Source organism: Pongo pygmaeus, chromosome 10 (genome assembly GCF_028885625.2).
Source record: "Pongo pygmaeus isolate AG05252 chromosome 10, NHGRI_mPonPyg2-v2.0_pri, whole genome shotgun sequence".
Classification (NCBI taxonomy): domain Eukaryota; kingdom Metazoa; phylum Chordata; class Mammalia; order Primates; family Hominidae; genus Pongo; species Pongo pygmaeus.
In genome coordinates, this window is record NC_072383.2 from 36,261,192 (window position 1) to 36,279,211 (window position 18,020).

Consider the following 18,020-nt stretch of genomic DNA (forward strand, 5'->3'; position numbering starts at 1 on the left):
TGAAAGTCTAAGGCAGATTCTTTTAGACCCTACTGAAAATGCAAATGGGAAAGATAGCCATGTATAGCAACAGTCATAAACATTTTAGCTTGAATATGTATATAAGGCTAACTCTCATCATCTAATAAGAACTAGAAAGAAGGCTACAGAAAAAAAGAAAGTTTTTATTGAAAAAGCACCAAAGGATAACATGAAGAGCTCTTTTACACAGGGCAGTCAGGTAAGGCCTCGCAGTTATCTATTCAAGTAGATACCTGAATAATGTGAGGGAGAGAACCATGTGAATATCTGGAGCAGAAGCATTACAGATAGGAGAAAAAGCAAGAACAAAGTCCCTGAGACAAGTACTTGGGTGCTCAAGGAAAAGCAAGAGAGACAGCAGGTTAGAGCAGGGTGAGCAATGATGAGAATGGCAGGAGAGGAGGTAACCAGGGGCTATATCAAGGACTGATTTCTATCCTAAGTGTGGATGAAAGCCATTGGAGGGTTTAAACTGGAAAGCGACATGTCCTAGCTGGCTTTTAAAATGATCATTCTAGCTACTCTTCTTCCCTCAAGATTCTATCCTATTCTCTTCTCCATTTGCATTTTCTTAGATAACTCTGAGTTCCAACTTGATTGGCTGATGGTTACTAAATCTACATCTTAGTCTTCAAACACTGCCTAATCAATATCTCCATTTGGATGCTTACTGGGGGTCTCAAATTTAACATGAACTTGGCCTTACCATGGGTCTCTCAATCCTCACCTCCCTGCCTCAATCTCCTTCTCCCCAATGTACCTCATTATATGAACCACATCACTATTTACCCAGTTGTTCTCATCAGGAACCTAGTAGCCACTCTAACTTCTCTTATTTTTACACTGGACATCCAATTCATCATCAGTCATACTACCAACATATATTCCAAATCTGACCACGTCTTACAACTTCAATGGTTTTTAACCACCAAAGGATGCTCACCCAGTCAAACTACAACAGCCTTATAACTGACCTCCTTAATTCCAGTCTTGCTTCCTCAACTCCATTCTCCACTTCAACTGTCACAGTCACCATTTAAATGCATAAATCAGATCACACCATCCTCCAGTGACATCCATCCGAAAAAAGAAAAATCCAAATTCTTTTTTTAACTGTGGCCTACAAATCTCTCCATCATCTGATTCCTATGTATGTTTCCTTTCAGTACACTCCCCTCATCACTCATAATATTTTACATATGGTAGCCATCTTTCTGTCACACCAACATTCCAAACTTTTTTTTTTTTTTTTTGAGATGGAGTTCACTCTGTCACCAGGCTGGAGTACAGTGGCACAATCTCAGCTCACTGCAACCTCTGCCTCCCTGGTTCATCCCTGGTTCAAGTGATTCTCCTGCCTCAGCCTCCTGAGTAGTTGGGATTGCAGGCACGTGCCACCACGCCCAGCTAATTTTTGTATTTTTAGTAGATACAGGGTTTCACCACGTTGGCCAGGATGGTCTCAATCTCCTGACCTCATGATCCGCCCACCTCAGCCTCTCAAAGTGCTGGGATTACAAGCATGAGCCACCGTGCCTGGCCCCAAACTCTTTCTTGACTCAAGGCCACTGTACTGTTCTTCCTTTTGCCTGGGATGCTGTTCTCCTAGATTTTCAATCATTCCCTCCTTCTCTTCAGTAAATATACACCCAAGGTGATAAATGGCACAGAACCATGCTGGTTGGTTTAAGGAAACTTCAGCATCCAACTACTGGTGCTTCTCCAGTCATTCTCTCCCAGTGTCAATGTCTTACTAGATTAAGTGCCATAAAGAAAGTCAAGTATCTTAATCATTTATTGTATTCATGTTCATTGAGTAAATCTGCTTACCTCACCTCTTCAATTCCAAAATGTAAGCTGCTTTAGGAGAGAGGTCTTTTTTGTCTTATTCATTGCTATATTCCCCAGCATGACAAGTGCCTGTCCTATATTTATTGCCTGTCTGCCTATATGAACATATATTAATACTTTAGAATTCAGTTCATCTATATATAGGTTAAATTAGCTTTATACTCTAATGAAAGAATCTTGCCCCACTTAAAAATGTTTCTATGAGAAAATCCATTTCATGGTCCAAACAATATTCAAATAAAATTTTTAAATATAACTGATCTGTATGTGAAAGCTTATATTTATAATATTTAGAAAGTGTGTTAAAAAATATATACCTTCACTGAAGGCTAGTGTCTAGTGTACAAAATAATGCAGTAAGCCATGAATACGTCTGAAACAAAAAGTTTAGTGGTGCCTTCTGCAACCAACCAAGTGGATAAATGTATTTTAGATAGCCTTGTCTGTATGAAAATTTAGTATATAGAGTACAGTTTCTATGTCATCTGGTCCAACATCCCAAGCAGAATCCTATACACACCAATTATGGGCCCGTCATTTATCCTTTCATTAATGATTTGGCTCATGCAATTTAATTATACAAATGAAAGTATGCTATGTAGTTCTGCTAATGGTATTTAGTTGAGTAGGTTCACTAGTACCTTAGAGAACAAACTCAGAATTCAAAATGCCATATTTTGTTCACAGGGCCTAACACTATAGGGAAAAATATCTTAGTAAAGCTATTTCCTCAGAGAATCATAAACAGAATAAATCTTCTAAAGAAAGATGTCCCTAGATTCCATAAGTCTTTGTCTGGTGCACAATGATTTTCACTAAAACACGTTTCCACCACAAATAGAATCAATTAAAGTAATTATGATTCTTTATGTCTTACGTCATATTTATTTGCAATGTTAGAAATCTAAGGTGCAGTTCTATATTCTATCTCCATTTTCCCTAACAGTATCAAAAAACAGGAATTTGACCCAAGAGTCTTAAGTACTGAACACCAAATAAAGTCATCCTGAAAGAAAATTCTTTCAAAATTATCCGAAATGAGAATGGAAAAAAAAATTATTATTACTAATTCAAGGGGTCTCTCTTGCTACAAAATCCCTTTTATAAAAAAATAAATAAGTGCCTTTATGCCACATGCAACCTGGGCACTTAGCAGTTTTTCCTAAAAGGTTCCAGTTCATATTTATTTCACTTTGCAAAATTGGCAGGTAGACAGCAACAGTCTTAATGAATCATATCCTCAGGGAATAAACCTATCTTGTTCATTGATTCTGTCTGATCTTCAAAAATCCTCATGAATTTCTTTTGGGTTGGATGAGCTATACGTGTCTTTACCTAAAATCTGTACTTGTATGCTTTCAATTAAGGAACAGCTTTTGCTATAAATTTCTAACAGAAACCTAGATAGTCATCTCTAATAGTTCTTATAACCATTCAAAAACACATTTTTCTTCTCTTTCGACATCCTTCACCCACTTATAAGCTCAGGCACTTATTAACTAATCTGTATAGTGGACTAAATATATTTTAAAAATATAACACAGACACAAATATAAAGGATAGCTTAAAATGTGAAATAATATAAATCATGGGACCTACAGGAGACGATGCAGTATATCGGTAGAAAAGTAATGAGATTCTGAACTACGGCAATAACAGCAAGAAGGGAAAGAAGAAGGCAGAAAGAGAAGCATTTTTTTGTTAGAAGAAACAGGACTTGGTGACTCAGTAAAAGTCAAATGTGACACAGAAAGTGGTTAACCATGCATCCAAATTTTCTAACTGAGTAACCTGTGTTGATGAATTATTCTCAAGATAAATCACAGAAGCAGAAACACATGATCTGGAAGGAAAAAATCATAAATTTTAAATCTACTTGAGTTTTAGGCTTCTGTGGAGTATGTACGACAAAATACTTAACAAGCAATTGAAACTTGCATTTGCTAAGGTATCCAGAGGGATAAACACTTGAGGGTCATCAGGTATGGTAGGGACATGGTTGAGCTCTCCCAAAAACAGTTTATACAGTGAGATGAGATAAAAATTGAAAATGAAGTTATGAGAAAAAAATAATATTAAGGGATAAGAGGAGGAAATACAGCTTAAAGTGACAGATAATGGGTAAACACGGAGGCTGGAGAAGCAGCAAGGGAGAGGTTTCTGTGGAAGTTAGAAATGAATGTTTCAAGAATGGAGTAGTCAATCCTATTTGGAACAGAGAGAGAGAGAGAGAGAGAGATTACGAGGTAAAGAGTGAAGAGAAGACATTCAATCTTAATCTAACCTATGTCGGGGTAGTTTAAGCAAAAGTGAAAACCTGATGAGATAGTAAAAGAGGTATCATGAGGGTAAAGCAGTGTCAAGATAAAATTTCTTACGATGAGAAGATAAAATTTTCTTATGAAAATAAAAGTATTTCTACAAAAGAGAAAGATTTGAAAGGAAATATACATTTATGGTTTCTAGGAGGAGTATGTCTTATATAATAAAATGTAGCCACTAGTGACTATTAAAGGGAAAAGAATTAGCCATGTTTAAGGTACCTTCCTATCCCATACACTTCTCTCTGCCCTGTACTCAAGGCAACTCCACTGATAGGAAACACATGTTCCCAACTTCACTTAAAATATCCAACCCCATGGGAATGTCCTTACTTGCCAGTTATTATGCCCTTTGAAGAGTAGTTTGAACTAAGAAACACAGAAACTATATTCAGGGAGAGTGGTACTTGGAAGTCTATGTCCAGTCAGAAGTGGTGAGGTCATTTCCCTAAACAGAGAAACCTGGTCTTCAGAGAGAAGCAGAAGCTCAGAGAAAAGACATGGCAAAAAGAATATGTGGCCTGAGAGAGAGAAAGAGAAATGGAGAGAATAGCTATCTCACTCACAACTCACCACACTGTTTCTAGTGCCAGCTCCCATAAAGCCAACCTGCACTTCACATTTATGACATGCTCATAATCCCTTTAATCAACAACCTATGTGTGAGAAGTGAATACATTTCTTTCCTGACAACTCAAGAACTTTGACTATAAAATGCAGTTTCTTTTCTGATTCTTTTTAGGACATTTGCAAAAGTTCCAATATAAAGCCATGCAAATAAATTGTAAATGTCTAGTCACAATGCTATAAACCTTAATCATGAGCAGGAAGGTGTCATGGCAATCACAATGAACTTTACTTATGGAGAGCAATAAGCTTGTTGCAGCATTTTTTTCAACCTGTAAAGAGGTAAATCACTTAGACAGACTGTTCCTGAATACTTCTTCACATGATTCTGCTGTATGCTTCATAACATAAATAAATTTCATACCTCCTTCAATGAAGGGGGCAGCAGTAAATATGATTTTTACCACCATATGTATCTATGCTCCCAGATTTTCCGAATCTGTTTCCTAGCTCGTAATCCCCCTTTCTGTCTCATCTCTTTTCTGAATTATTACACTCCCCTTCTCCAAACTTCATGGGAAATCACATGCCCATCTATTCTAGTTTGACAGCCTACAACAGTGGAAAAATTAAAAAATCTCACCCTCCTACATTTCTGGGCACTGTTAGTCCAGCCAGCCTCCTAACTCTGACACAACTGCTAATTCTACATCTGTGTACCCAGATTTCACTTGGCACCTCAGTTATCCCCTTTCAGAATGCTGTTTTCACCCTCATTCAGCCCTTCCTACTGGGGGTGGCCTAATTCCAACTTCACAGGTCAATAAACAAGTTGATGGATTAGCACAATGTTTTGCTGGAGTATCTCACTCTCATTCCTCCCTTCCCATCTACACTTCTTTTTCTGTCTAGCTCTGATGCCCAACTACTCCTGGACCTGGAAACTTCTCCAGGTAACAGTTGTTACCTGGCAACTAGAGCTCTTGAGAAAAGAGGAACAGATCAAAGGAGAGACCCAAAAAAGAAAACAAAACTATAAGTGACTTGAGGACAGAGATTATGTCTATCACACCCATATTATGCCCTCTGAAACTAGCACAATGCCTGGCATATACAGATATTCAGGAAATATTGGTAAATAAACAAACCACAAAAAAAAAAACAGAATAACAAACCACTCTGCCTACACTCAGCTACTTCCCATTCTCTTAGAAGTTAAACCTTGCAAAAAGACACTTGCAATTTCATCTTGCTTAACCTGATCCAACTTCAAACATCACTGGGAACTGTAATCATCATTTATTGAAAAAATAAAGATTAAAAATTAAAAAGAAGATTAGTCCATTTTACTTACTAAAGGTAACCTTTTTAATAAGCTCCTCCAAAATGTTTTTCTGGGGTTCTTTTAAAATGTTACTTATTTTCTATGACAATCATGTTACATAAATAACTTAATGGATGTATAACTTTAATATTAATAAGTCAGCATAAGTACTAATCATTATATTATAATGTTATAAAAATATGAACTTACATGTTTGGATAAGTTGGGGCTCTTTGAATCAACATCATACCTAAAAGATTGAAACATAAAACTCAAATTATTTCCACAAAATACAGCTAGAAAAAAACCCAGTATTTTCCAAAACACATAAGTAATATAAAAATGAATCCAAAATAATACCAATACGAAGAAAAACTTAGCAAATTTTAAAGTTTCACATAATCTGTGGCTTACATGCCAGTGGTAGAATTCGCAATCCTTGGGCTCTTTCATTTCTAAACACCTAACAAGTCTTAATATTTTCTCAATAATCAATTCTGCTTTTTGATAAGTTTAAACTTTCTCTTTTCTGTGCATAAGTTTAAACTTTCTCTTTTCTGTGCATCAGTAGTATCCCAGTACTGTGCAACTTACTTCAAAATTCCTTAAAAACTGAAAAGCCCTCTTCTCTGGACATCATTTTAAAGGGCAACATGAGGGATCCTTGAGGTGATAGAAATGTTCTGTATATTGCCAGGATAAATGTCAATATCCTATTTGTGATATTGCAAGATGTTGCTACTGGGGGAACCTAGATAAAGGATACACAAGTCTCTCTGTATAACTTCTGTATTATTTTTTACAACTTCATGTGAATGAATCTATGTTTATCTCAAAATAAAATATTTTAAAAAATCAAATTAATTATTTAACAAACAGATCCTGGTAACAGGTTGTCCTTAGCACACATTTTAATTTTTACTTAATATCTTAAATGCTATTGTTAAATTGGCTGCAGTAATGAGACATTATTTTTCCCTAATCACATAACTTAAAGAAAACATACATTTTATGGAAACAAACATATTTACATAAGACTACCATATGTTCTGGTTTTGACCAGTTGGTACTGGAAATTAATCAGTTCTTGGAAAGATTCTGCAATAAGATCATTCATTATCACTTTATCCCCTGGCATTAAAGAGTTTGTAGAAGTAGAGAGGACACTGATAGTCAAAATACCTTCAATTTGCCAAATTCTTGTATAGGAAAATATTTGTACTGACTACAGTCTTTCTCCCAAATCATATTCATTTCAAATTTCTTGTGAATAGTTTCCTACCAAAAATTAACTGCCTCTTTAAAGGTTAAAGTCTCCTATCTCACATAAGAATGTTTTCACAAATAAAGAAAGCATCTCAATCATTAAAAGTTCACTGAGTATATGGATGCTAGGCAGAGGGTCCATTCACTCTCTAGCAAAGAATGTTTACCATAAACTAGCTTTAGAATTGCAGTGGTTCTAGGTAATAATCATCCAAGGATACTAAGGCTTTGAGGTGAAAGGACAAGGTCTTTTCTAATCAGGCAGACAACACCTGAACAATCTTAGCATTACTCCAAGTGATGGGATGTGAGAGATCACACACAGAGCCACTCTATAGAGATGGAATTTCTTGCCTCACCTTCTCTTTTAAAAAATATTATGAATCTCATCAACAGATAACTGGTATTAAAAAGGGGAAGGAAATTATTATAGAATACAGGAGACATAGGAGAAAAATACAATGTGTGACTCTTGTTTGGAGCCTGACTTAAACAAACTAATTGGAAGACATTTTTAAGACAATCAGAGAAATTTCCAAATGCCCTGAATGTTAGCTGCCAGTAACTAGTTATTTGGGGTAAGGCTGGACAATGGTGTGGTGGTCTTATAAAAACAAGCAAACAAACAGGAGGTTCATAAATAAGCATCCTTATCTGTGAGAGCTTTATTTTGAAGTATTGGTAGGTGAAATGATTTGCTTTAAAGTGATTCAGCAATAAGTATATAATAAATAACCTGGAGGAAGTAAATGAACCAAAACTGGCAATACATACATGCCACTTTTGAATCTGCTTGAAAATGTCCATGATAAAACTTAAAATATTTAGAGCTTTTTCTGTCTTTATCAAAATAGTCTCTCCTCCAGAAGTCCTGTGACTTCCTTTCCACAGGGAGAAGCAGAAAGATGAAGGATTAAATGCAGAGAATATGACTTCTTGTTATTATTTTTTAAATAAGGAGGAAGTTAATTGCCTCTCTCCTCCAACAGCACACACTCATTATGACCTGTTTACCTACATAAATGAATTTATTTTCATAGTTTTATAATTAAATTTTACAATAGCAAAAAAAAAAAAAAAAATGCATGATGCAAAAACCTGCCTCAGAAGAATTACAAATTACTCTCCTTCGCATCTAGGCATTCTGAGCACTTTGAACAGCTATAGCCTGGAATTTTAAATCAGCAAATTGCCAACATTTACTGTAGAACTAGCTGCTAGTACAAAAAAATACATTTTTTATCCAAGAAATGTTTCTTATATAAGAAAAATTTTTTAAAGGTAAGATTGAAATTAGCAACTTAAACAATATCAGAGATGAAACATAGCTGTGCTAGCTCCTTCTCAAAAATCAACTCTGGAAACTATCTTCTAAAAAGAACCGAGTGTGGACTGGGGAGAAATGACATTGAATGTTCAATTAAGAAGTAAAAGGAAAATGTTTTCATCACAAAAAGCTTAAGTATCTTCAAATACAATCCTCTTTCACTGTATTTTACAAAGCTTTTTAAATACTATTATCTCATAGGTAATTTACATGATACACCTGAATACAATATGTTAGATTATAACCCATTAGAAATTACCATTTTTCCTTTTTTTTTTTTTTTTTGGAGACAGAGTCTCACTCTGTTGCCCAGGCTGGAGTGCACTGGTGCAATCTCAGCTCACTGCAACCTCCGCCTCCCCGGTCCAAGTGATTCTCCTGCCTCAGCCTCCAGAGTCACTGGGGTGACATAGGTGCCCACCATCACACCTAGCTAATTTTTGTATTTTTAGTAGAGACGGGGTTTCACCATGTTGGCCAGGCTGGTCTCGAACTACTAACCTCAATTAATCTGCCACCCTCAGCCTCCAAAAAGTGCTGGGATTACAGGCGTGAGCCACCGTGCCTAGCCTAAAATTACCATCTTTCTTTTAACACAATTTTTCTTCTAACTTTTCTAAATATATCAAGACTTCTCTAGTCCCACTCTCACAGGTCATAACATAAGCATTACCTCCTAACTGGTTACAATGTATACATGTACCTGTGTATCTGTTTATAAGTTCCATACTTTCTTTAAGGAAGACAGAATATATGATCATGAAGGAAGCTTGGTAGTTTCTCCTAAGAGGATGCATCCACTGTGCCTAAATTTAGTAACAAATTTTGTAAACAACTTCATCCTGCCATTGAAACCTTATTACTACAGTAATGAATTGGCAGTAGCTGATTTGGGTGCACCTTAGGATTACGTTTTTGATTCAAGAGTAACAGATATTGATGGAAATTTTTCTTGTATTTCTGGAATTGCAACTAAGGCCCAAAGAAAAAAAACAAAATATGTGATCATGCTTAGCTCAGAGCTACTGAGCCAATCATATTAGGGTCACATACTTTCTCCCTAAAGTTCAGGGGACCAGTCCATGGCCAGGTGATGAACACACTATTCATAAGTGAAGACTTTTCCCTCTCTGTTGGGGGGCAGTAGGGAGGTTCTTTCCATTCCCCAAAGCCAAGAAAAGTATGGCTCCAAAATCTGGGATGCCTGCAAGAAGGGAAGTGCAGCATCTGGTTCATCAGTAAGCTACGGGGCCCTGCTGCAAGTCCACCCTGGGGATGTCAATGAAAGAGAAACTCACTGGAAAGTTCTAGAAAGTGCTTTCTGAGAGATGAAAAACATAGAATAATGTTCTTTTTGGCCCCTCCTCCATAAGGACAAGACAAGCAAAGTACTTAAAGTGTGTCCCCTGAGGCTGATTCCCACATAAGGTCTGGATTTTTTGGACGGTAGGAGACCCACATCTCTGTCTCCCAACACCGCCTACCTTTTTGCATTCCCACCTCCCTTCTGTCCTGCAAGGAGCTGGGCAATAGCTCCAGCTGAAGGGAGAGGAAGCGAAAAGTCTTAAATGAAGTTTGAGATGAAAGTTTTAAAATAAAAAGTACCTAACAATTAACAGAGTAAGATGGTTCTAAGAAACAAAAGTGACTGAAAAGGCATGAAATTAGACTTTGGTTAAGGGAGCCCTTAACCAATGGGAAAAACCGCAGTTGACATGGTGTTGGGACAACTACTAGAAGAAATAAAACAACTTATTTTTCCTCAAAGTGTTGAGATCCATCTAAACTATTTTATAATAACATTATACATTTCATGATTATTACCATTTTATTTATCAAGAAAGAAAATAATTACCTAGGTAAGTCATATCTAGACTCAGAAATCCCTTTTTAGTGTTCCATTCTGAATGGAAAAACGAATGAGAAGAGTAATTTCTAAATTATCCTATATCTGCCACATACTACGACGTGATAAGGCTATCCACACTTCCTGCTCAAACACATTTTGGTACAGCTACTCTACCAATAATAAAGTTTTCAACCATGACAACAAAGTGGATTTATTAGGAACCTGTATTATCATCAGTGTGATAATTATAATGAAAATAAATAAATGTCAAAGTTTATTACTCTCTCTGTGATATATACATAGCATGATGAGAGAAACCATGTCTCTTGAATGAGTAAGCACATACCGGATCAAAAAGGCAAGGGAATTTTAGGACTTATAGCCGATAAGGTAATCTTGAAAATATATCTCAGACATACCACAGTAACAATAAAAAAAATTATTATCGGTTAACTATTATAGTACTTACAAGAATTTGGGTCAGTGGTAGCAGAAATAAGTTGTCTCTATCTCTTTCTTTTTCTCTCACTGTCATTACAATTATTTCAGCACTGAAATTTTTTTTTTAAGTTTATAAAAGCTATTTCTAAAACCTGTTATAATATCGTTTAGATAAAACATGTTCAAAGCTTCTTCTTTAATTTTTTTAGACTTTTATAAAATCAGTAGGCATTAAGTAAATCCAAAACAATTCTGAAAACCATTTACATCTATCTGTTGGTCAATTTACACTAGCACATCTTTCAGCAAGCCGTTCCTTCAACGAACTACATTACTGCAATGAAAACTGATCACACAAAATGAGGCCATTTTTGTTACACCGAACTAAAACAGAATCAGGACTGATCTTCCCCATGGCAGCAGAGCCATGGGGAAAATCACTTGGGAGTCACAATCACCTACTCCAAGAACTGTCTCACAAGCCCAATCCAAAACCTCAAGAACCTGCTGTGATTTTGAGACAAGCTTAACCTAGAAATTGCCACCCCTTACCAATCAGAGATCACCAGCTTCTGTAAGACACAACCAGCATCAATAAAGTTTCTTTCAAAACAACCTATGTAATTTTTCTCTTTTCCCAGTAAAACTCCAGCCTTTCCTTTTATTCTCTGAACACACCAGAAACCATTCTGGTACGTGTGTGTATGTGTGCAAATTGCAATTCTAATTATTGTATATTATTCCTAAATAAACACTTTTCTTAGAGATTAATCTCTGTATATATTTACTTAAGGCTGATACTGCCAATATGTCAGAATATTTGCAGTAGTTCTCTGGGTGGTAGAGGTTGGGACTACTGGTAATTTGTATTTTCCAATTTTTTTTTACCATGAATATGTTACTTTTACTAGGAATAACACATTGCTAAGAATTTTAAAAACCAATATCACAGGTATAATGTATATATATAAAACTCATGAACTATTACACTATTTCCACATTTACTTATGTAGATATCCTGAAGAAATCACAATAATAATAAGGATGATAATAATAATAAGCCTGTTCTTTCAGGTTAAAGGTTATTAATGTGAGTATTCTAAAAAATGGAAAATCAAAAGGAATTAAAGTGGTAGCAAAGACACTACATGAACTAAGAGGATGGACTTGCTACTCTTCTTGATGATCTTCTTCTGCAGGTAACCCTTTCTAGCCCTAATTGTTTGAACTTTTCAGCAGTCATATAAAATGGAGGTGTTCTTTGAATTGAATCTCTGAAACTAACAAAATACATGCAAAAGGTAAAACAATACTTATTTAATTCCATTTTGCAATATGCTTTCACATTTCAAACATTACACTGTTTCTGTAAAAATTGCTTCAACTTCAATTAGGAAGTTAAAATATATCCATTTACTTAACATTAATTTATGTTACTTTATAGTTTCCTGACACTCTGAGATAAATGTTCCTGGAACAGACAAGTTTTGAGTATCAGGTAATGAATGAAGAGCAGGACATGGATCTAAAAATCAGAGCTAAATAACTGACAAGGAGTTCAGGGAAGTAACAAAGCTTATAGGATCTCCAATGTTGAAATCAAAATAAAATACAGAGATGAATGTCTAAATTAAATCTTTTATTTGAGATGCACAGAATTGCAATTCAGGGCATATACACGCAGACTAGGGTGGTTTTCATTCAGTATGTCCAAAAAACAAAGAGAAGGTTGGGAGTTTTATTAGAAAGAGAAATGCTATATATTGTTTTGAAAGAAAACTGATTGGCACTACAGAAGATTTTGGGAGCTGGCAAAAGTGGCGATTGGTGAGTGACGGTGGTAGGTAAAACTAGTCTTAGAGTCATGGCAGGTCATGACTGTTCTTTAGGGTTACAGTGGACCAATTCAGCAACTGGCCTTGTGGAAAATTCAATTCTTGGAACAGGTGCTACAAGCGCTTTTTCCCCCTGGCCTGTTGACTCTGATTTAGTTGAGTATGACAAGAATGACTCAATTCATATAATCAACTTTCACACCAAGTTGATTTCAAAGATTTAGAACCAGACAGTGGGTACTCCTGTCTGCATCCTATAATCCTAAAATTTGGCTCCAAGTAATTTGTCCTCTGAAAACGTGAAGTATATATAAATATATATTACAAAAAGATTTGCATCCAAGGAAACTCACTGCAGGACTATATGTAGTAGGAAAAATGGAACCAGCCAAATGCCCATCAGTAAGTGTTTGGTTAAATAAATTACAGTTCTTTTGAACAATGGAAATTATATAACCTTTAAAATGAATGTGGTATATGCATATTTTGTGGCACAAAAGGATATCTGCAAAATACAAGGTAAAGGAAAATATATTTATTGCAATTCCTGGATGCATATGTGTATGCTTAAAGAAAACAAAACTCCCAGCATATACATTGAGTCATTTGCAGGTTTGGGAGGGGGGGCAATGCTTTTTTGTATTAGGATAAAAGGAAGCTTTTGTTTTAAATGTCTATATCACTTAAAGTTTGCAATAAATATTTATTACTTTCAACAGTGAAAACAATGCAGATGAATGAGAAAGGAAGAAAAAGAAAGAAAAAAACAAAGGGGGAAACAAAGAATCATGAAATAGAGGCTGGTTTTAACATGAAGTTAAGTCTGGGATTAAGGAGGAAAAATTAAGAGTCCCATGCTGGTGTAAAAGAAAATTCTTAAAAAGCAATTGCTACCAAGGCCCAGAATAATGGGAGAATTCAACCACATACTACATGATTTATATCTGTTTTTTTAGTGGCAACGCTATGTGCAGCCTCTACCATACACATAATCAGGAAGTTTCTACATTCCATTTCAGTTTCTCTTCCAATGAGCCTCATTTTTACTATTTGCAAAGGAGTTTCTAAAAAATAAAAAACCAAATGTGGATGTAATAAATTTTGTTGGATAAATATGACAAATACTCAGTATTCCTGAAGAAAGAAGCTAGTATAAGATCTTTTTTAAACACAAGCACTGCGGGTTATTTTACCATGCATATTTTAGAGGAAAATGAGAAAGACTATTAACAGTAAAGAGCTGTTATTTTTTACATTATGAAGCAAATTATGACTTTTTCAAATAAGATATTGACAGCTTTTGTTATCAAGAAGTATTTATAAATTGTAAAAGCATGGTACATCAGGATTTTCAGCTATTTAAAATAAGACATTTATCTTTTTAATGTTCATAAATTTCCTTTAATTATTTTGATATTTTAAGCATATTTTACCCACCTCCCCACAACAGATTTCCTTTTAACCATATCCAGATACTTCAGCAATCACTACAGTTCACTTCTGTGGAACAAAAACTCTATAATAATATAAACAGGCTGACTCTAGGTTCTCTGTGGACAGGAACTTGGATTTGACAATTATGTTTTAATATGCCAGATTTAGTATCAAAGTAACAAGAATACTTAACATATTTAAAATGCTGACTCGATTATCCTAGCCCTTGGAAAAGTACAAGGCTACCAAGGGATGAACGGAAGCCATAGTTAGGCAGAGATCCAGGTGCTATGCTAAGAAGCTGCTGAGCCAAACTTAAAGATCTGAGAGACATCAGCCATGGGAGTGGATGTGATAACTTTGGAGTATACATAGAACTTGTAGGAAATCCACTGAAGCACGGTGCAGTTGGGAAGAATGTCCATATACACCGTCCTGCATGGCTAAACTGCTCACCTATTCATTCAACATGTATTCAGACCTACAAAATGCAAAGCAGGGGACTTGCTTGGGCCACACTCTGAACAGAATTAATCTGGTTTCCTGCCAATATAATCTAGAACTCAGTGCAACCATAGGACCCTGCCTTACATTAGTAATATTGTCTTTAAAATCAAATTTTTCTAAATGTTTTAGTAGAACTTACAAGTCAAAACGAAGATTCTCTCTTTCTTCAAAAAAGTAGTCCAGAATAAACTTTCTTACAAAATCAGGATTTAAAGTATTATCAATTACTTCAGTTCTTCCAAACTGTGGAAAGAGAGAGAGAATTTAAAATTAAACCTTGTACAGCTACTTATTACAAGTACAGTACTTAACATCACACAGTTCTTTTAGAAAATAAGCAATAAATATCCAAATAATAGAAATTTTTTAGCGATCAAATCACCTCTCTTATTTATTCAGGGGAATCATAAAATAAGCCCTGAGTTCATTCAAAAATCAGCTTCTCCCCAAAATTCATATGACAAACCATAATGCTTCTCCTTCTCCTCTCCCTACTTGAAAGTTAAATCCTCTTTTAATGAAAAGAAGTTATTTCTACCTAAACTTTAAATGTATTATATGTTATAAATTATTTTCCTAACCCTGTATATAAGAAGGCCAGACAATACATATTCTTATAATTGAAGAGATCATAGTATTCATAACCTTCTTCCTCTTTTTATACATAACAGTCCCATATACAATGCCGTTTATTGGCCATGTTTTGTGGAGAATGCTCCGAAAATCTCCTGCACACATATGTCACAACAATCAGTTGTTTCTGATTAATCATGTTTTAATTCTTACCATATCTAGATACCTAAAATGGGACCTACACTTCTTGCATCTTTTAAAGCAATATGCTGCACTTTAGCTTAGAAAAACTAAGTTTCTCCATCTTAGGGCAAGTGGAAAACAGGAAAAAATATTCCACTTTCTAGTCCTCCCTCCTCTCAATGTGAAAGAAGGCCATTTGGCACTTCTCCCAAAGATAGAGCACAAATATAAAATTAACACCTCTTTTCTATCCTTGGCTTACATTCTTCCCTTCCAACTCCCATGGAATTCTAATGAGAGAATTTTAACTTTAGTTCTGAGCAACATTAGGCAATGAAGCATACTGTCTTATCACGAACCAACTTTTATTAAAGTTCAATGAAATATTATTTTTTTAATAGGAAAAGAGAAGAACTATGATAATCCATTAAAATGTGAAGCTTTCTTAAATTGTAATAATAAAACTATAGTACAAAATATTGATGACATAGGATTTACTAAGGCTACTTCCAACGGATCACTCCCAAAAAGAACAAATTTTCAGAGGCCTATGCCATTGGACAATGTTTTATATCACAGACCAATATCATACAGACAAATTATAACCCAGGTCACTAATTCAACATTTCAATAATATTGAGAATTTACTTTAAACAATAATATCAATTACAACCACCAGTTATTGAGTATTTACTTTGTTCCAAGCACTTTTCACACATTACTTTACTATATTTACTATAATTCTGCATGGTAGAACTAGCCCCATTTTAGAGATGAGAAAATTAAAGCAGAGTTTCAACCTAAGTCACTTTGGCTACAAAATCTGCATTCTTTCTAGGACTCTCCTCTATTTAAGTGTAAACCATAGGCCCTGGAGAAGATCCAACAATGAGCCTATCCATTTTAATTTTCTAGTCTGAAGGGAGTGGGAATAAGAGCATGTACCCAAATAACCAGGGGCTGGCAGTGCTCGCTTACTTCAAGAGAACTGTGCAGAGGTCAGTAAGTTCAAGTATAAACCAGAGGGACCCTCCACCCTCCCACTGTTCCTACTGTTGGGAGGAAAGACCGTCTTCAGACCAGAGCAGAGAGTACTAAAGCGGCAAATGCACAACACCCTCAAACAGAAGCTCAGCCAGTACCCATATTCCCAAGAATTTGGATTTTTAACCCAAACTCACACTCAGAGAGAATTTTTAAAAATGAAGTGAAATTTCCCACAGTAAGCCCCATTGAGGTGCAGCCAGCAACTCCCCAGAGCCCATTAGCCCTTAAAACACACACAAGCCTATTTCTCATAGAATGCTGGCTCCTCAGCAATAGGAGTGACTGAGTATACTCTGCTATCTCTAGTGAAGATTAATTTGTAGCCATTAAATTCCTGGTTTTAGCAAATCATCTATATATTATGACTATATCCATTACAATATGTCTTCTAACACACAGCCCTGAAATTGTTTTTGATGATATCACCAGTGACCCTCATATTGCTAAATCCAGTGGTCACTTCTGGCCCTCATCTTGCCAGATCTCTCAGCAGCATGTGACACAGCTGTCCACTCATTCTTTTTAGAAGCTGTCTTTCCTGACTTTTGACACCACATTCCTCTGTGTTTCTCCTCTTCTCAGATTCTCAAGCATTCAACATCTCATTGGCAGAGCTCAGTTCAAGGCACTCTTGTTCTCTATACAATCACTTTTTATTAGGTTATTTCATCTATCCCTGCTATAGTTTGAATGTATCTCTTCCAAAATTCAGGTGTTACCAATGTGACAGTATTAAGATATAGAGCATTTAAGAAGTGATTAGGCCATGAGGGCACCTTTCTCATGAATGGCAAGAAGGCCCTTATGAAAGAGGCTTCATACAGCATTTGGCCATCATTTGCCCTTCCGCCTTCCACCGTGTGAGGATACAGCAAGAGTGCCCTCACCAGATGCCAGTGCCTTGATCTTGGGCTTCCCAGACTTCAGAACTGTGAGAAAATAAATTTCTCTTCTTTTTAAATTACGTGGTCTCAGGTATTCTGTTATAGCAACACAAAACAGACCAGGATAATCTATTGGGTTTTAAATCCCATCTACATGATAACTTCCAAAGGCATGTCATCAGCTCTGAGACTCACTTCTGGGTATTCATGCATACAACTGCTTTCTTAACTTATACAAGTGGTTGTCTTATAGATCCCTCAAAAGTATCATCCAAACATAAAATAATTATTTTATATCACAAACATCACCCTAATACTGCTGTGCTTACCAAGTTTACTTCTTGTCAATAAATGTTACCACTATCCACTTGATTTATCAGACCATAAATGGAAGTCATCGATCTCAAGTCTTTCTTTTTAATCTGCCAACTCCTATTCATCACTACCTCATAAGTTATCAGTTATAACTCCAAAACATGCCTCACAGCTGTTTACTTCTCTCCATAGCTCCCATCATCAGCCTAACTCAAGCTTTTCTTCCCTCTCATGGTCTACCCAAAGGGCCTCCTAACTTACATTTCTGCTTCTTC

The 18,020-nt window shown here is 35.7% G+C and overlaps 1 protein-coding gene across 2 annotated transcripts in view; it reads right to left on the bottom strand.

Moving 5' to 3' along the window:
* CPNE8 (copine 8) overlaps positions 1-18,020 on the bottom strand; it is a 264,159-nt gene that overhangs the window by 181,598 nt on the left and 64,541 nt on the right. For both annotated transcript variants that reach the window (XM_054443312.2, XM_063672626.1), the window contains 2 exons: positions 14,883-14,986; positions 6,295-6,334 (listed from right to left, as the gene is read on the bottom strand). In XM_054443312.2, the coding sequence (XP_054299287.1) occupies positions 6,295-6,334; positions 14,883-14,986 (144 nt within the window). The remainder of the gene's footprint in view (positions 1-6,294; positions 6,335-14,882; positions 14,987-18,020) is intronic.